The sequence below is a fragment of the Gobius niger genome (assembly GCF_951799975.1).
Source record: "Gobius niger genome assembly, chromosome: 22".
Classification (NCBI taxonomy): domain Eukaryota; kingdom Metazoa; phylum Chordata; class Actinopteri; order Gobiiformes; family Gobiidae; genus Gobius; species Gobius niger.
This window is the reverse complement of record NC_136873.1, coordinates 15,255,543-15,269,924: the sequence shown is the minus strand read 5'-3', so window position 1 is coordinate 15,269,924 and position 14,382 is coordinate 15,255,543. Positions and strand designations below refer to the sequence as shown.

Genomic DNA, 14,382 nt, shown 5'->3' with positions numbered 1-14,382 from the left:
ATTAGAAGAAAAAATGACAAAAAAATGAAAAAAATGTGACAAAAAAATAAAAAATAAAATAAAAAAAATAAAAAAAAATTGACCCAAAAATGAAAAAAATGTGACAAAAAAATGAAAAAAACAACAAAAAAATGACAAAAATTTGACCAAAAAATGAAAAAAATTAGAAGAAAAAATGACAAAAATGTGACAAAAAATGACCAAAAAAATGAGTTACAGAAATGAGTTGAACACCCAACAAAAAAATGATGGAAAAAAAATCTGATGACGTGAGGAAAAAGATCCTCTCGGTTCAGGCGGGAGTTAAGAGGTTAAGCTTTTAGATTTGGGTAAAGCTCGGTTACGCCGGGGGGTAAGGGTATAAGGTATAGTGAGAGGCCAGACCGGTGGCCCTGGAGCCAGTGGCCCTCCTGTGCTCTTCCAGAATGGACACATGGCCAGTCCGCCCCTGATAATAAACGCCACACACATTTTAAGTCATCATTTAAAGCCTTTAATGAGAGTTTAAGACAAAATGAATGCACCACATTGCTCAGAACATTTGTTAAATCATTTCCGAGTGATAGCCTTACGCGGCTGCCTTGAACTCCGGATCCTCCAGGAACAATTTACCCACAATGTCGTTTTCGTCAACTACAGCGGGGACGGGGCACTCGGCGGACACTTTGGCGGGGAAGGGGCCGATGGCGGGCTCGCTCTGCCCGGGGATCTGAGGGTCGGGCTTGAGGGGCAGCGTCACGCCCGCCTCTGGGCCGGCGGGCGCGTCGGGGAAGGCGGGCAGAGTGACGGGCCCGCCCAGGGGGAGGATCTGCCGCCACACGCCCTCGGGATGGTGGTGCGGGGCGGCGTCGTGGTGCTCGTGGCCGTGGTGGTGGTGGTGGTGCTCGTGGTCGTGCAGGTGAAGGTGCTTGTGGTCGTGGTCCAGCGCCATCTCGTGGTCGTGGTGGTGAGTGGTGACGCCCTCCGCGTGCGCGTACTGGTGGTGCTGGTGGGGGTGGTCGCCGCTGTGGTTGTGCGCCTTCTCGTGGTGGGAGTGCACGTGGTCGTGGCCGTGGCCGTGGTCGTGCGAGTGGTCGTGAGAGTGCCTGCGGTGGAGAGAAAGGCGATGTGAGGATTTGTTTGAAACTTGACACCTACATGCTGGGTTATCTCGTGCCCGGCCAGTCATCCACGCCTGCCTTTATGTTTTCAAAAGCGGTCGTGTTGAGTCAAATACACATGAATTACATTGTCGTATTCTAAGCATGGTACGTGGTGCAAAAAATAATAAAACAACTATCCCAAAATACTTTTCCAAACTGTTCCAAATTTGGGCCTATTGCTTAAAGGAATAGGCCACCGTTTTTCCACACTGAGATATGTTCTTACCTTAGCTTTGACGAGTTCTTTAGGACCTGTCTGATCTTCCCCCGTGCCTTCAGTCACGTAAACACAGCACAGACAGCGTTAGCATTTAGCCTCTCCCTCTCTCCTCTATAGCTCCAAAACAGGTCAAGATAGAAGCTACCAAGCTCTTCCACGTTTTCCCTATTTAAATATGGTTACGTGAAGTGTTCCACTACAAAGTATAATTACACAAAATTAAACAATGTGGATTTTCTAAGCGGATAAAAGGGGGGACTATATTGTAAGGCGTGATAATACCAGGAGTAATTTGGCATCCGCACAGTAAAGTGAAGATTACTGCGCAGTAAAGTGAAGATTACTGCGCGGATTTCGAACTACTCCTGGTATTATTACGCCTTACAATATAGTCCCCCCTTTTATCCGTAATGCTATTAAATGCTAACGCCGTCTGCGCTGTGTTTACGTGACTGAAGGCACGGGTGAAGATCAGACAGGTCCTAAAGAACTCGTCAAAGCTAAGGTAAGAACATATCTCAGTATGTAAAAACGGTGGCCTATTCCTTTAAAGGCATCCACAAAAGATGTTGTTAGCATTTGGCCTCTCCCAGCATATTCCTATAGCTCCAAACGTGAATGAAGTTGGAAGCGACCGCGCTCTTCCACGGGCACAAAGACCAGACAGGTTACGCATCAACTCGTCTAAGCTCAGGTAAGAACATATCTGAGTATGGAAAAACGGTGGCCTGTTCCTTTAACCATAACCAGGCACAGGCATCAGTAGTTAACAGTGGTGAGGCTGTTTTCACGCTGGACATTGGATATTTCTAACTACAACTAAAGTGATAGCTTTCCGCCACTGCGTTCCAGCCACTCGAACTCTGGTCGTGATGTAACTATTTATAAGAAAATGTGGGAAAAAAATGGTTATTAAAAAGTGAAATTTCAACCTATTCACTTACTATTTACTTTTTTATTTTTGTTTGTGAGCTTAGGACCCAATCAAGAAGCCTCTGAATAGGGCGGTCAGTTAGCAAGGAGGTTGCAAAAGGAGCCTCAACGCTTCCTATCATACTTCCTTTAGCATAGGGACCTCTGGTGGTTCCTCATCGGCGATTAGGAGACATGTGCCATCCCATAAACCACCACGCCGCCGTTCAGATTGTACAAACGCAGCTGAAGCTCTAGTTCCTAACTGCATTATAACGTGATCAGGACAGAGGAGCTATTATTTGATTGCCGGTTGCCAGATTCTTTGGCAGTAAGGATTAAGTATCTCTCTGATTAGGGCTGGGTACTGTTAAATGATACCAGTATGGTATCGAAAAAAAATAAAGGTATCGAAAAGATATTATGTCTTTAGAGACCGAGTTTTGATGCCTGTCAGCACTAAAGAAAGTTACCAGTACTTGGTTGTTTCAGCTCATATAAATGACACAAACTGAAAGCAGTACAAAGTAACTCATACCCTAGAGGCCATAAGCGCCACTCCAGGTGTCGTAGCATGTTTTGTTTTTTTACTCATTAATTGTCCGTGAGAGTAACTACTACGCTGACAGAAAAGACAAAAGGAGAGTGGGATATTGTACTTGTACTCCAATGACACAAAGGAGATAATTTTTTCACTCAAACTTGGCTGTAAATACTGTTTAAGTGGCGCTAGCCCACAGTTAGCTTTGCCCGTTAGCCTGCTAGCTTCTTCTTAGTGATTCCATTAGTGTGTATTAGTGCCAGAGACACCAGGGGGAGTTGAAAGACCCCCCATCATCCCATTAACACTTGTATTACCCCCAGAGACTACGGAAAGGATTTATTAAGGTAAACAAGTGACTTAGTACTGCTTTAAAAGTATTGTTCAGGTTTCTGTATCATAAGCCAAAGTATCACTAAAATACAGTGCCCACAATGGGACTCTAAATCCCATTTTCAGAACCATGAGTACTGATTGGCCTCACCTGTGCCCCCCGTGTGCGTGGTCGTGCACGTGGTGGTGCTGATCGTTGGCTCCGTGTTGGTGCGTGTGGTCATGTTGCTCGTGCCCCTTGGTGTGGTCGTGCACGTGGTCGTGGCCCAGCGCCGGCTTGGTCACGTCCGTGTCGCTGTGGCTGTGGTCGGTGTCTCCGCCGCTAAGATGGAGCCTCTTCTCCCGCTCGGCCGCCTGGAAGAGAGTCAAGTCACTGCAGGGGCTGGACTGGGACTGAAAAACAGCCCTGGACTCTGACCAGCCTGGCCCAAAGTAGCGTAAATGTGACACTTCCACAAATACGTATGTTAACCTCTTACCACCCGCCTTAACTGAGAGCATTCTGGCTGTGTAACACCTCATTTGAAAGCTAAGACCCACAAAACTGACCTTTTTCCTCGCGCTGTTGCTGTGTTGTGTCACCTTTGTATGTTTTTTTTTCTTTTCATTTTTTTTCCGTTTTTGTCACATTTTTGTTGAATTTTTGTCACATTTTTGTTGAATTTTTGTCACATTTTTGTTGAATTTTTGTCACATTTTTATTGAATTTTTGTCACATTTTTGTTGAGTTTTTGTCACATTTTTGTTGAATTTTTGTCACATTTTTATTGAATTTTTGTCACTTTTTTGTTGAATTTTTGTCGCTTTTTGTTGAATTTTTGTCACTTTTGTGTTGAATTTTTGTCACTTTTTTGTTGAATTTTTGTCGCTTTTTTGTTGAATTTTTGTCACTTTTTTGTTGAATTTTTGTCACTTTTTTGTTGAATTTTTGTCACATTTTTATTGAATTTTTGTCACTTTTTTGTTGAATTTTTGTCACTTTTTTATTGAATTTTTGTCACTTTTTTGTTGAATTTTTGTCAAATTTTTATTGAATTTTTGTCACTTTTTTGTTGAATTTTTGTCACTTTTTTGTTGAATTTTTGTCACTTTTTTATTTAATTTTTGTCACATTTTTATTGAATTTTTGTCACTTTTTTGTTGAATTTTTGTCACATTTTTATTGAATTTTTGTCACATTTTTGTTGAATTTTTGTCACATTTTTGTTGAATTTTTGTCAAATTTTTATTGAATTTTTGTCACATTTTTATTGAATTTTTGTCACATTTTTATTGAATTTTTGTCACATTTTTGTAGAATTTTTGTCACTTTTTTGTTGAATTTTTGTCACATTTTTATTGAATTTTTGTCACATTTTTGTAGAATTTTTGTCACATTTTTATTGAATTTTTGTCACTTTTTTGTTGAGTTTTTGTCACATTTTTGTTGAGTTTTTGTCACATTTTTGTTGAATTCTTGTCACATTTTTATTGAATTTTTGTCACCTTTTTGTTGAATTTTTGTCACTTTTGTGTTGAATTTTTGTCACTTTTTTGTTGAATTTTTGTCGCTTTTTTGTTGAATTTTTGTCACTTTTTTATTGAATTTTTGTCACTTTTTTGTTGAATTTTTGTCACATTTTTATTGAATTTTTGTCACTTTTTTGTTGAATTTTTGTCACTTTTTTATTGAATTTTTGTCACTTTTTTGTTGAATTTTTGTCACATTTTTATTGAATTTTTGTCACTTTTTTGTTGAATTTTTGTCACTTTTTTGTTGAATTTTTGTCACTTTTTTATTTAATTTTTGTCACATTTTTATTGAATTTTTGTCACTTTTTTGTTGAATTTTTGTCACATTTTTATTGAATTTTTGTCACATTTTTGTAGAATTTTTGTCACATTTTTGTTGAATTTTTGTCAAATTTTTATTGAATTTTTGTCACATTTTTATTGAATTTTTGTCACATTTTTATTGAATTTTTGTCACATTTTTGTAGAATTTTTGTCACTTTTTTGTTGAATTTTTGTCACATTTTTATTGAATTTTTGTCACATTTTTGTAGAATTTTTGTCACATTTTTATTGAATTTTTGTCACTTTTTTGTTGAATTTTTGTCACTTTTTTGTTGAATTTTTGTCACTTTTTTGTTGAATTTTTGTCACATTTTTTCTATCATTTTTTGTTGTGTTTTTTTGTCCGTGTTTTTCTCATGTTTTCATCCTCTTTTTCTCGCTACTTTGATGCTTTTCTTTTTAGCTTTTAGTTTTGGGTAAAGCTCGGTTGAGGCGGGACCGGTGGCCCTCGAGCCAGTGGCCCTTCTGTGCTCTTCCAGAATGGACATGTGGCCAGTCCGCCCCTGAGTCACTGCAAAAGCATCCAGGCTCCCACAAATGAGGGCCAATTAGTTTAAAAGTATTTATTTTTGGAGAGTACTAGGCAGGAACCATACTAATTGTTTTTAACATTAGGATCCCTGGTGTTAAAAAAAAAAATAAGCCTGGTTCCTGGGTTAACAATTGCTAAAAATAGGCCATAATTAGAGGTGGGTGTTGAAGCCAAAATATTTTTAGAGTGAGGTCACTTTAAGGCGAGACACTGCAGGTGAATAGGGACAAAAATTATATTAACAGATATCAATTTGAAAGTTTTGCTGTCGATCACTGGCATAAATGTGAGAAGAAAATACATGGCAAGTTTTCTGTCATTTTATCTTTTCATATAAGAACAAGGTGTTTTATGCCTAAAAATGCCCCAAATTTCCCATCTTTTCGGCGACGAAATCTGAATAATGGATAGAGTTACATTCAAATTTATGGTTTCAATTTATTGATAAATGAGTTACCAAGACTTTTTCTCAGAGGGGATTTTGGATTTCTTGTTTAGTTTTAAAATAAGCTGTTTTTTAGTGTAAAAATGTGTAAAAATGTAATTTTCGCCTCATTTTTTGACATTCAAAACTCAATAAATGGGGCTTAAGGGATTAAATAATAAAAAATCCCTCTGAAAATATCTTCCAAATATTGTTCAGTCCAAGGCTGGAAAATGTGAAGTCTTTAGGTCCGACTGACGTGGACATAGTGTCGCCACAATGACAGAAAAATGTGTTTTGCGAAAAAGGCCCTTGAAATTGCATTCTCCCATATAAGTCTATGGGGGAACATTGAATCAGCGCAATATTTAAACATGTTATTGTGAAGATTAGGCATATTTTCTGTTTCCGGGTGAAAGCTTGTATGTTCAGGGACCAATTTGGCCCAAAACCTGAAAACTGAAAAAATTGAGTTTTGCCTGTAGTGTCTCCCCTTAAAATAATCAAATTAACAAAAGTAGAAATTCAAGGTAAATTATATTAAAGAAAATCATAACTCGAGAAAGAAAAATAGTAACAAGTAAAAATACTACTTGAGTTCTCAGTAGCTAAATTAACCTTCCAGTCTTTTTTATGTTTTACTTGTCCCACAGTGTCTTCTGACCTGACCTTCTGGAATTCTCCCAAGGTCTGGAACTACTGGTTTAACGGGAAACAATCAACTGGAAATAACAAAAAAAATGGTCTATTCTGCAATCAGTAGCTTAATCAACTTCTCTCTGCATATTTCTGTTGGCACTGGAAACATTTTTGCCCGGTGCGGTGTGGAGCCTGTCAGCAGGGAGCAGACTTAGGGCCACTACTGTTGTGTAAACAGGGAACCCTGGCCTCCTTTTCGAAAACAATTCCCGAACTCACCTCGGGTTCATAGATCTCACACGTCACATCTACAGAATCGTCTGCGGTGGGGCTCGGGGCGTGGACGTGGGAGCCTTTGCAGAAGCCTTTGTGCTGAAACAGGACACGGACATGTGGTTATAAAGCTGGTTTCAAAGTTTGACCCAAAATTCCTGTAACATTTCATGCCAAATTCTTAAGTCCATTCTGTATTGGGACTAGACGCAGAAATAAGTTACAGGTAGAACGTTCTTTACTTGGGAAGTACTTGGAAAACCTCCTGCAAAGTGGAATCTAGCAGTAGAAACATTTAAGTCACAGTTATAGCTCCGTAAAGGCCAATAATACCAATTTTCAAAACAATCTCGGAGTAAAAACAGAGGGAAGGAGCTTGTTTGTTACTCACAGCGAACTCGCAGTTCATGAGGGGACAGTCTTCTGGTTTCTCCGCTCCGTTGGCACAGGTGGTCTCCTGGATGGTGTACTGTACGTTGTAAATCATGCCCATGCCCCACTGCGACACAGACGACCATTCATTAGCGGAAACACACATTTGTGCATATATTTCGGTCCACAAAATCTGGTTTGAAATGAAAACGACTAAAATAAAGCAGCTACCAACATAAATGCAAATAATAAAACCGCCACACGTCTGTTTGAAACCTCTCTTCCACATGATTGTGTCGGTGCTTCGGTCTGTTTATGAGAAGTCACAATAATAGAGTTTGTCCACAAGAGGTCAGTGTTCAAACAGAATGAAGCAGCTCAGAGACTTCGAAGCTTTTAGCCAGGAAAGCCTCAAAGCGTTACTAGGCTTCAGTCGCCCATCACTACATTTCAGGCTTTCACCCCCCCCCCCCCCCCCCAATGCAGATCCCTCTCGGTTCAGTCCCTTTGTTTTGTTTCTGCGCATGGCTGTGAGGAGCCACCAGTGGATTCCGGCTTAACTCCAAACAAGGTCTTCCTCCCCCAGCGCCTCTTTGTTGTTTCAGGTTTGCTCCAACGCGGAATGCAGTTACATGTATGAGGGGAAAGGTGAAAAGATTGCTGGCTGAATCAAAAGCACGTTGAATTGGCTCAAACTGAATGTCAGGCTGCCGGAAGGAACATCAAAACAACATCTGGTCCAACTACTAGTCCAACACGACTGACAGGGGATCTAACTTTAGTGGCTAGATTAGCGCCGAGAATGCGTTTGGGGTCATGAGACAGTGGATAAAAGGGGGAAGGCGTAGTAATACCAGGAGTAGTTTGGCATCCACACAGTAAAGTGTAGATTACTGCGCAGTAAAGTGAAGATTCCTGCGTGGTTTTCGAACTACTCCTGGTATTATTACGCCTTACAATATAGTTCCCCCTTTTATCCGCTTAGAAAATCCACATTGTTTAATTTTGTGTAATTATACTTTGTAGTGGAACACTTCACGTAACCATATTTAAATAGGGAAAACGTGGAAGAGCTTGGTAGCTTCTATCTTGACCTGTTTTGGAGCTATAGAGGAGAGAGGGAGAGGCTAAATGCTAACGCCGTCTGCGCTGTGTTTACGTGACTGAAGATCAGACAGGTCCTAAAGAACTCGTCAAAGCTAAGGTAAGAACATATCTCAGTATGTAAAAACGGTGGCCTGTTCCTTTAAGTTTCCCACCAGAGGTACAGCAAACGTTAGCGGCGATTAAATCATGTGAAAGCAAGAAATAAGCACCAACAGAATCACTAAAACCATCAGCTCCATAAAAAGCTGACTTTAGATTATAGTCTATTATAGTCTCTGTTAATTCTAACGGAGTTTTGATTAAAAGTGAGTTTAATCAGATTTAGCATCCCAGCTCCACCATCCTAAAGTTGAATGAAAGGGGCCTTTAAACATTCAAGGACCCATTGATGCTCTCCACATGTGGCAGCAGCTGCATAACAACACAGTATCTGAGATAATACAAATGCTAATCACTAGATAATCTGATGATAATCCAGGGCGAGAAGTCTAGACTAGGCGACTCCGCGTCCACTTAGATTACAACTGTAAAAGCAGCCGTTTGAAGGACATTGTGGTAGTAGTAGTAGTAGTAGTAGTAGTAGTAGTAGTAGTAGTAGCAGTTACCCCTGAAGTGGCACGGGTGACCTGCAGCAGAGCAAAGTGCTTGGACAGGCCGCTCTCCTTGTTGAATTTCTCCAGGGACTTGGAGACGGTCTTCTTTACTTCTTCGTTGTCCTTGTCGGTGTGCGATGGACAGTCCGGGCAGAGGGCGTTCACTTTCTCCGCCGGCACTGGACACACACACACAAAAAATATGTTAGCAACTGGTAACAAAAACATTACATCTAAAAGGAATGCAAGATGAATGCCGTCTGAGTCAAAGTCCACATAGCATCTTCAGGTGGTACGAAGGTTTTGTTTGTTTTCTTGAGGAGGTAGTTCTTGGGAGCAGAGCCGTAGAGAGATGTGTTGGGGCCCGGAGCAAGAAGGTTTCATGTGGGGCCCCCTTCAACATTTTCTATTATTTTTATAATCTAGAAAATGAGCTGCCACTGGCATTGTAGTTACAGTACATGTTATTTCCTATTTTATTTATATAAAAAAATGGGCTCCTTGGCTCCACTGGTTAAAATATTTCATGATGGTGTAAAAAGTTTGAGAATTATTAATTTAGGCCAATTATCTATGAAAATAACAAAATCTGCTATGAATAAACCAATTCTAAATTAAATTGCAAATGGAATACTTTTGAGGCAGTTTACTCTCTTAACACACACTTGGAAACATATAAACTGTCCAATCAATTCACTTATGTAATATTACATTATTACTCCATAGTTTTATAATAAAATCGTATATTTGAAAGCCATTTTCTCAAAATGCATTTTTTTCACATCATAGAGACATGCTGTATAGTTTTCAATTTTAGTTTTGTACATTTAAAGGGACTATACAGAGATTAAAAATGCTAAAATTATGTATTTTCCTCCCCCTACATGTTCCAGATGAGCCCAGACCTGTTCACCACAACTGCCTCTAAAATCCTGTCACTCAAAAAGTCATGCACAATCTTCATATAGAAGGTGTACTTCACATGTATGACCGGAGGTGGCAGTAGGGAGCATAAAATGGCCAACTTGGATCTAGCCTCTTTAGCCTCCCCATAAAAAGCAAAAATTTGATTTTTTACAGATTGTTCTTTGAATATGGCACAAAGGCCGATATTGAAAATCTTTGTATCTAATATGTCAACAAAATAATTAGCCTACTTTTAAATTCAAATCTGGCTCAATCCATATATGTATTTTTTTGTGTGCAATTTTGGCCTATTTTTAACCATAAGAACATACTAATCTACAACAAATTGAAATCACTAAAATGTTGATGATGGAAAAAGAAGTGTGGACTCACCTGGTCTGACCACGCAGTTGTACTTGTAGAGCCGGACCACTCGGTTCACTCTGCTGATGAAGATGGCCACTTTACACTGGCCATAGACCTGCAGGGACACACAGGGTCACGTCATGTTAGGCTACACCCCAGGGACTCTCAACCAAGGGTGTCCAGTGCCAACACTTCTAAAGCGATGGTATTATGATTGGTATCTTAATTGTGGGTCTGTATGACACAATTATAGTAAATATGATCATTATACAGAGTTCTGGGGATTTTAGCATTCATCATATTAGGCTGACTACCAAAATTGAAAAATATATGCACATATATTAACAACAATTATGCGGAAAGAGTTCTGAACCGCTGAAAATCCACCAGTTGAGGACCATTAAACTTTTATTTTTCATGTGCTCTTTCACTACAAAAAGTGAATATCAAGCATTGGCTTAAATGACTTGAATTGAGGAAATGTTTCTTGTTTTGAGCGGTTTTCACTCATTTAGACACTTTTCCTGATCGGACCAAGTTTCCTTTGCTTGTTCGAGGACATTTCAGACCAGTTCTAGGGTAAATCTCGCTTGAAATAAGTATTGCCAATGAGATAAGAATAACTTTCTTACCCCATTGGCAAAGAAAATGACCTGAAATAAGGACGAAATGTATCGAAACGAGTCAGAAACATCTCAGAACAAGTGAAATAATCTAGGACAAATGCCCAACAACTTCTTAACTAGTCAAAACAACTAAAATTTGGATTATTACAGAGGTTGAAATAAAATAGCACTAAAGGGAAATGTTTGGATCATTTGGATTTATTTTTCTCCTTAAATGTCTTTGTTTGGACACTATGTTGTTGTTGGACACTAGGGGGCGACATGCACTTTTGTTTGGCCTGCACTCCACCAATAACTTTAAAGAAGAAGAAAAACAGCTGTTGGTGATGTCACTTCCCTTTCCCCTGTTTAAGGACGGACGGATTGTTCAAAATGCTGCTGAAGCTCTAGTTCACTAACTGCATAGATCTAACAGTCGACCCCATGAAAGTTTAAGGAGTTAGTTGCTAGTGTTAGTGCTTAGAGGATATAATTTGATGGTTTCAGACGCAGCCCGGGAAATGTACAACACGGAAATGAAATGTTTGCTCCTTACCGGCGTGCCTGCGAGGTCCCGCACTTCGCAGTTCCTATAGTGGGCCTTGCTGAGCACACTGCAGTTGGTCTCCACGACGTTCATGGTCAGGTAGAACACGATGCTGTTCTCTCCCTGCAACACACACACACATTCAGTTCTCACCACCGGTTGGAGAGCACAATTCAATTTCAGGAGGACTTTGTGTGCCTTGTTTTAGCCAATCACAGCCAAGTCTCAAAAAGTACGGCGCTAAACAGTCACTCTTGAAGGCCTCTGTCATGCTAGGAAGTTAGCCACGTGCTAACATGAGCTAAATACCATAGCGCGGATAGACCAACACTTGAAATCTATCGTACACTTTCGATTTATAAAGTTCTGAATACATCTTCAACTTAAAGCAGTACTAAGTAACTCTTCCCCCTAGAGGCCATACGCGCAACTGCAGGTATAGTAGCAAGTTACGATTTTTTAACTAATTAATTGTCTTGGAAAGTAAATACTACACCGACAGGAAAGGCGAAGGGAGAGAGGGTTACTGTGCATCCAATTATACAATGGAAATATTTTTTTTCACACAAACTTGGCTGTAAATACTGTTTAAAGTGACGCTAGCCCGCAGTTAGCTTTGCCCGTTAGCATGTTAGCCTCTTTGTGGTTCCATTAGTGTGTATTTGTGGCTCCGGTCCGGTGGCAGTCAAGTTGCAAACATGGTTTTCTGTGTGGTCACGTGACAAAAACGCCATATTGGATTTTTTTTTCTAACACAAATAATGTCAAACTGAGCCTCGCCTAGCCTACAATGCTAACGAATGATTAGCAATGTGATTACAGGTCCAACATCATTCGATACAAAAGGAATTCTGCCGACAGAAAGATGAAGTGTAAATGAAACTTTCGGTGCGTATGGAAGTGCTGCTGGAAGAAAAGGGAATTTGGTTTAATTATGTCATTTCAAACTTTTCGAGATGGACGTGAGTTTCTGCCGATAAAGTCCATGGAAAGTTATCCACCAATATGGCACTGCATTATCGACTGCGATTTGTCACTTTCAATAAACAGATTAAACCCAAAACAAACAAAAAGAATAATGTCAAAGGGATTTTCCAAGAAGGTTGTACCAACACTGAAGATGCTGTAGACCGGACCCTGATAATAGTCATTTTTGCTCCTTAAATTATAATTTTTTACTTTTGTTGTCAAAGTTGCCCCAGCATGAGGGCAGCAATATTTCAGAAATAGAGCGATATTCAATAACAGGGTGGCAGCAAGTCAAATTTTATGATTTTAATGTATAATAATGATTAATGATGAATAATGATTTTTTTTAACCATTTTTAATATTGATTGATAGATGTAATTGAGTGGGTTTTCCTAGAAATGTATATTTAATACCAGTTTCAATATGATTTCATGCTTTTCAATGCCCTGCAGAAACCCTGAATAACTGCCTTGAACATTGTAATAACAATTTTATTGTGACGTTTTCCTAAACCCTTTCAAAAAAGCAGCTGACAATCCTCAAATGTAAAGAGACTAGGTGAAAGTTAGTCATTTTATACTCACTACTGCAGTGTTAATTTCGACGACTAAGATATTTAGTCTTAATTTTAGTCAAAGCGATATTTTTTCAGACTAAAATTGGACTAAAACTAAATTAAGAGTTTCTCATGAGACTAAAACTGTGACTAAAATGTCCAGATATTTTAGTCGACTAAAATGAGACTAAATAAAAATGAAAAGGAGAGACTAAAATCATCCAAACTTCTATTGAGCGTCTGAAAGAGCCTCAGATCATTTAAATTCTCTGCCAAAGGATCGGCTCTGAGCTTTGTTCATGTGGAGCAGCTCCATGAAGCAGAGGAACAAGATTATAATGAATATTATCAATGCAAAGTCGACTAAATTCGTCTTAAATTTAGTCGACTAAATTTACTTGCAATTTTAGTCGACTAAAACTAAAATTGAAACGTTTTTTTTGACTAAATCTCGACTAAAATTAAATTACATTTTAGTCAAAAGACTAAAACTAAAACTAAAATAAAATATGTTGTCAAAATGAACATTGCGCTACTGCCACCTCAGGTCTTAGGCGTAACTGCAGCTTCTATATTAAGCTCATGCATGATGGCGCTTGGGACCCGAATTAACACCTTTCTGAGTGACAGTGCAGGATTTAAAGGCAGTTGTGAACAGGTCTGGGCTCATTCTACACACTAGGACATGGAGGAACATGTAGGGGGAGGAAAATACTTAGTTTTAACATTTCCAAACTCTTACCAAACTTTTACCCCCCCAAAAAAACAGAAATCTGGACAAAAGCCAAGCTAAAAAAAAGATGTTTTCTGTACATTTTCAAGTGAGTTTTAGGCAGTGTTGGTAAAAAACAAAGTGTACATCGCAACAGCGGGTCTAAAAAGTGCAGTGAACTCTCCTCTGAACTTACGTGATTCTGCATGTGAGCGTTGGCCAGGTCGCGCAGGCTGTACACGTATCCCTCCGTGCGGTCCTTGTTGATCTTGTCCATGGCCTGTGCCGCGGCGCCCAGCACCACGGGGTCCGTGCAGGAGGCGGCCGCGGGGCCCTCCGGATCCACGGGGGCCGCCCAGGAGGCCCCCAGGCACACGAGCATGAGCAGGAGCGCGCGCTTCATGGTGGACTGCGGTAACTAGAGGTGAGAGGAGAAGCGGGGCGGCCGGGACTTTTATACCTGCTCTGTGGACTAGCAACACCCACCGGCCCTCCCCACTGCCGGCCCCCGTCCCCCTTGTCCCCAGCCCCCCTGGCCCCCCTGTGGTACTCCTCCTGGGGCCAGTAAACACGAACGTTGACCTCCTCCCCCGCAGGGTTGCACAATGAGGCTACAGGATGATTTTGCATGCTGTAATTTAATTCATTTTGAAGGGGGTGTTAGGGTTAGGGGAGATCATTTTTCTTCATGGGTTTGTTTTGAGGCTTTGGGACGGTTTTGTGCTCTTCACATCCATCCTTCACCGACAAACACACAACTAGTCTACTCCTGGTGCTATTTCATTCAAAGATATTT

General features: G+C 40.1%; 1 protein-coding gene across 1 annotated transcript; it reads right to left on the bottom strand.

Moving 5' to 3' along the window:
- Positions 1-483: 483 nt before the first annotated feature.
- Positions 484-14,002, bottom strand: fetub (fetuin B). Its single transcript, XM_079581374.1, has 8 exons — positions 13,783-14,002; positions 11,358-11,471; positions 10,224-10,311; positions 8,937-9,103; positions 7,244-7,351; positions 6,859-6,951; positions 3,300-3,502; positions 484-1,085 (listed from the first exon to the last, which is right to left on the bottom strand). The coding sequence occupies exons 1-8, from the start codon at positions 13,987-13,989 to the stop codon at positions 569-571; spliced, it is 1,497 nt and encodes a 498-aa protein (XP_079437500.1). The 5' UTR covers positions 13,990-14,002; the 3' UTR covers positions 484-568.
- Between the last annotated feature and the right edge of the window lie 380 nt (positions 14,003-14,382).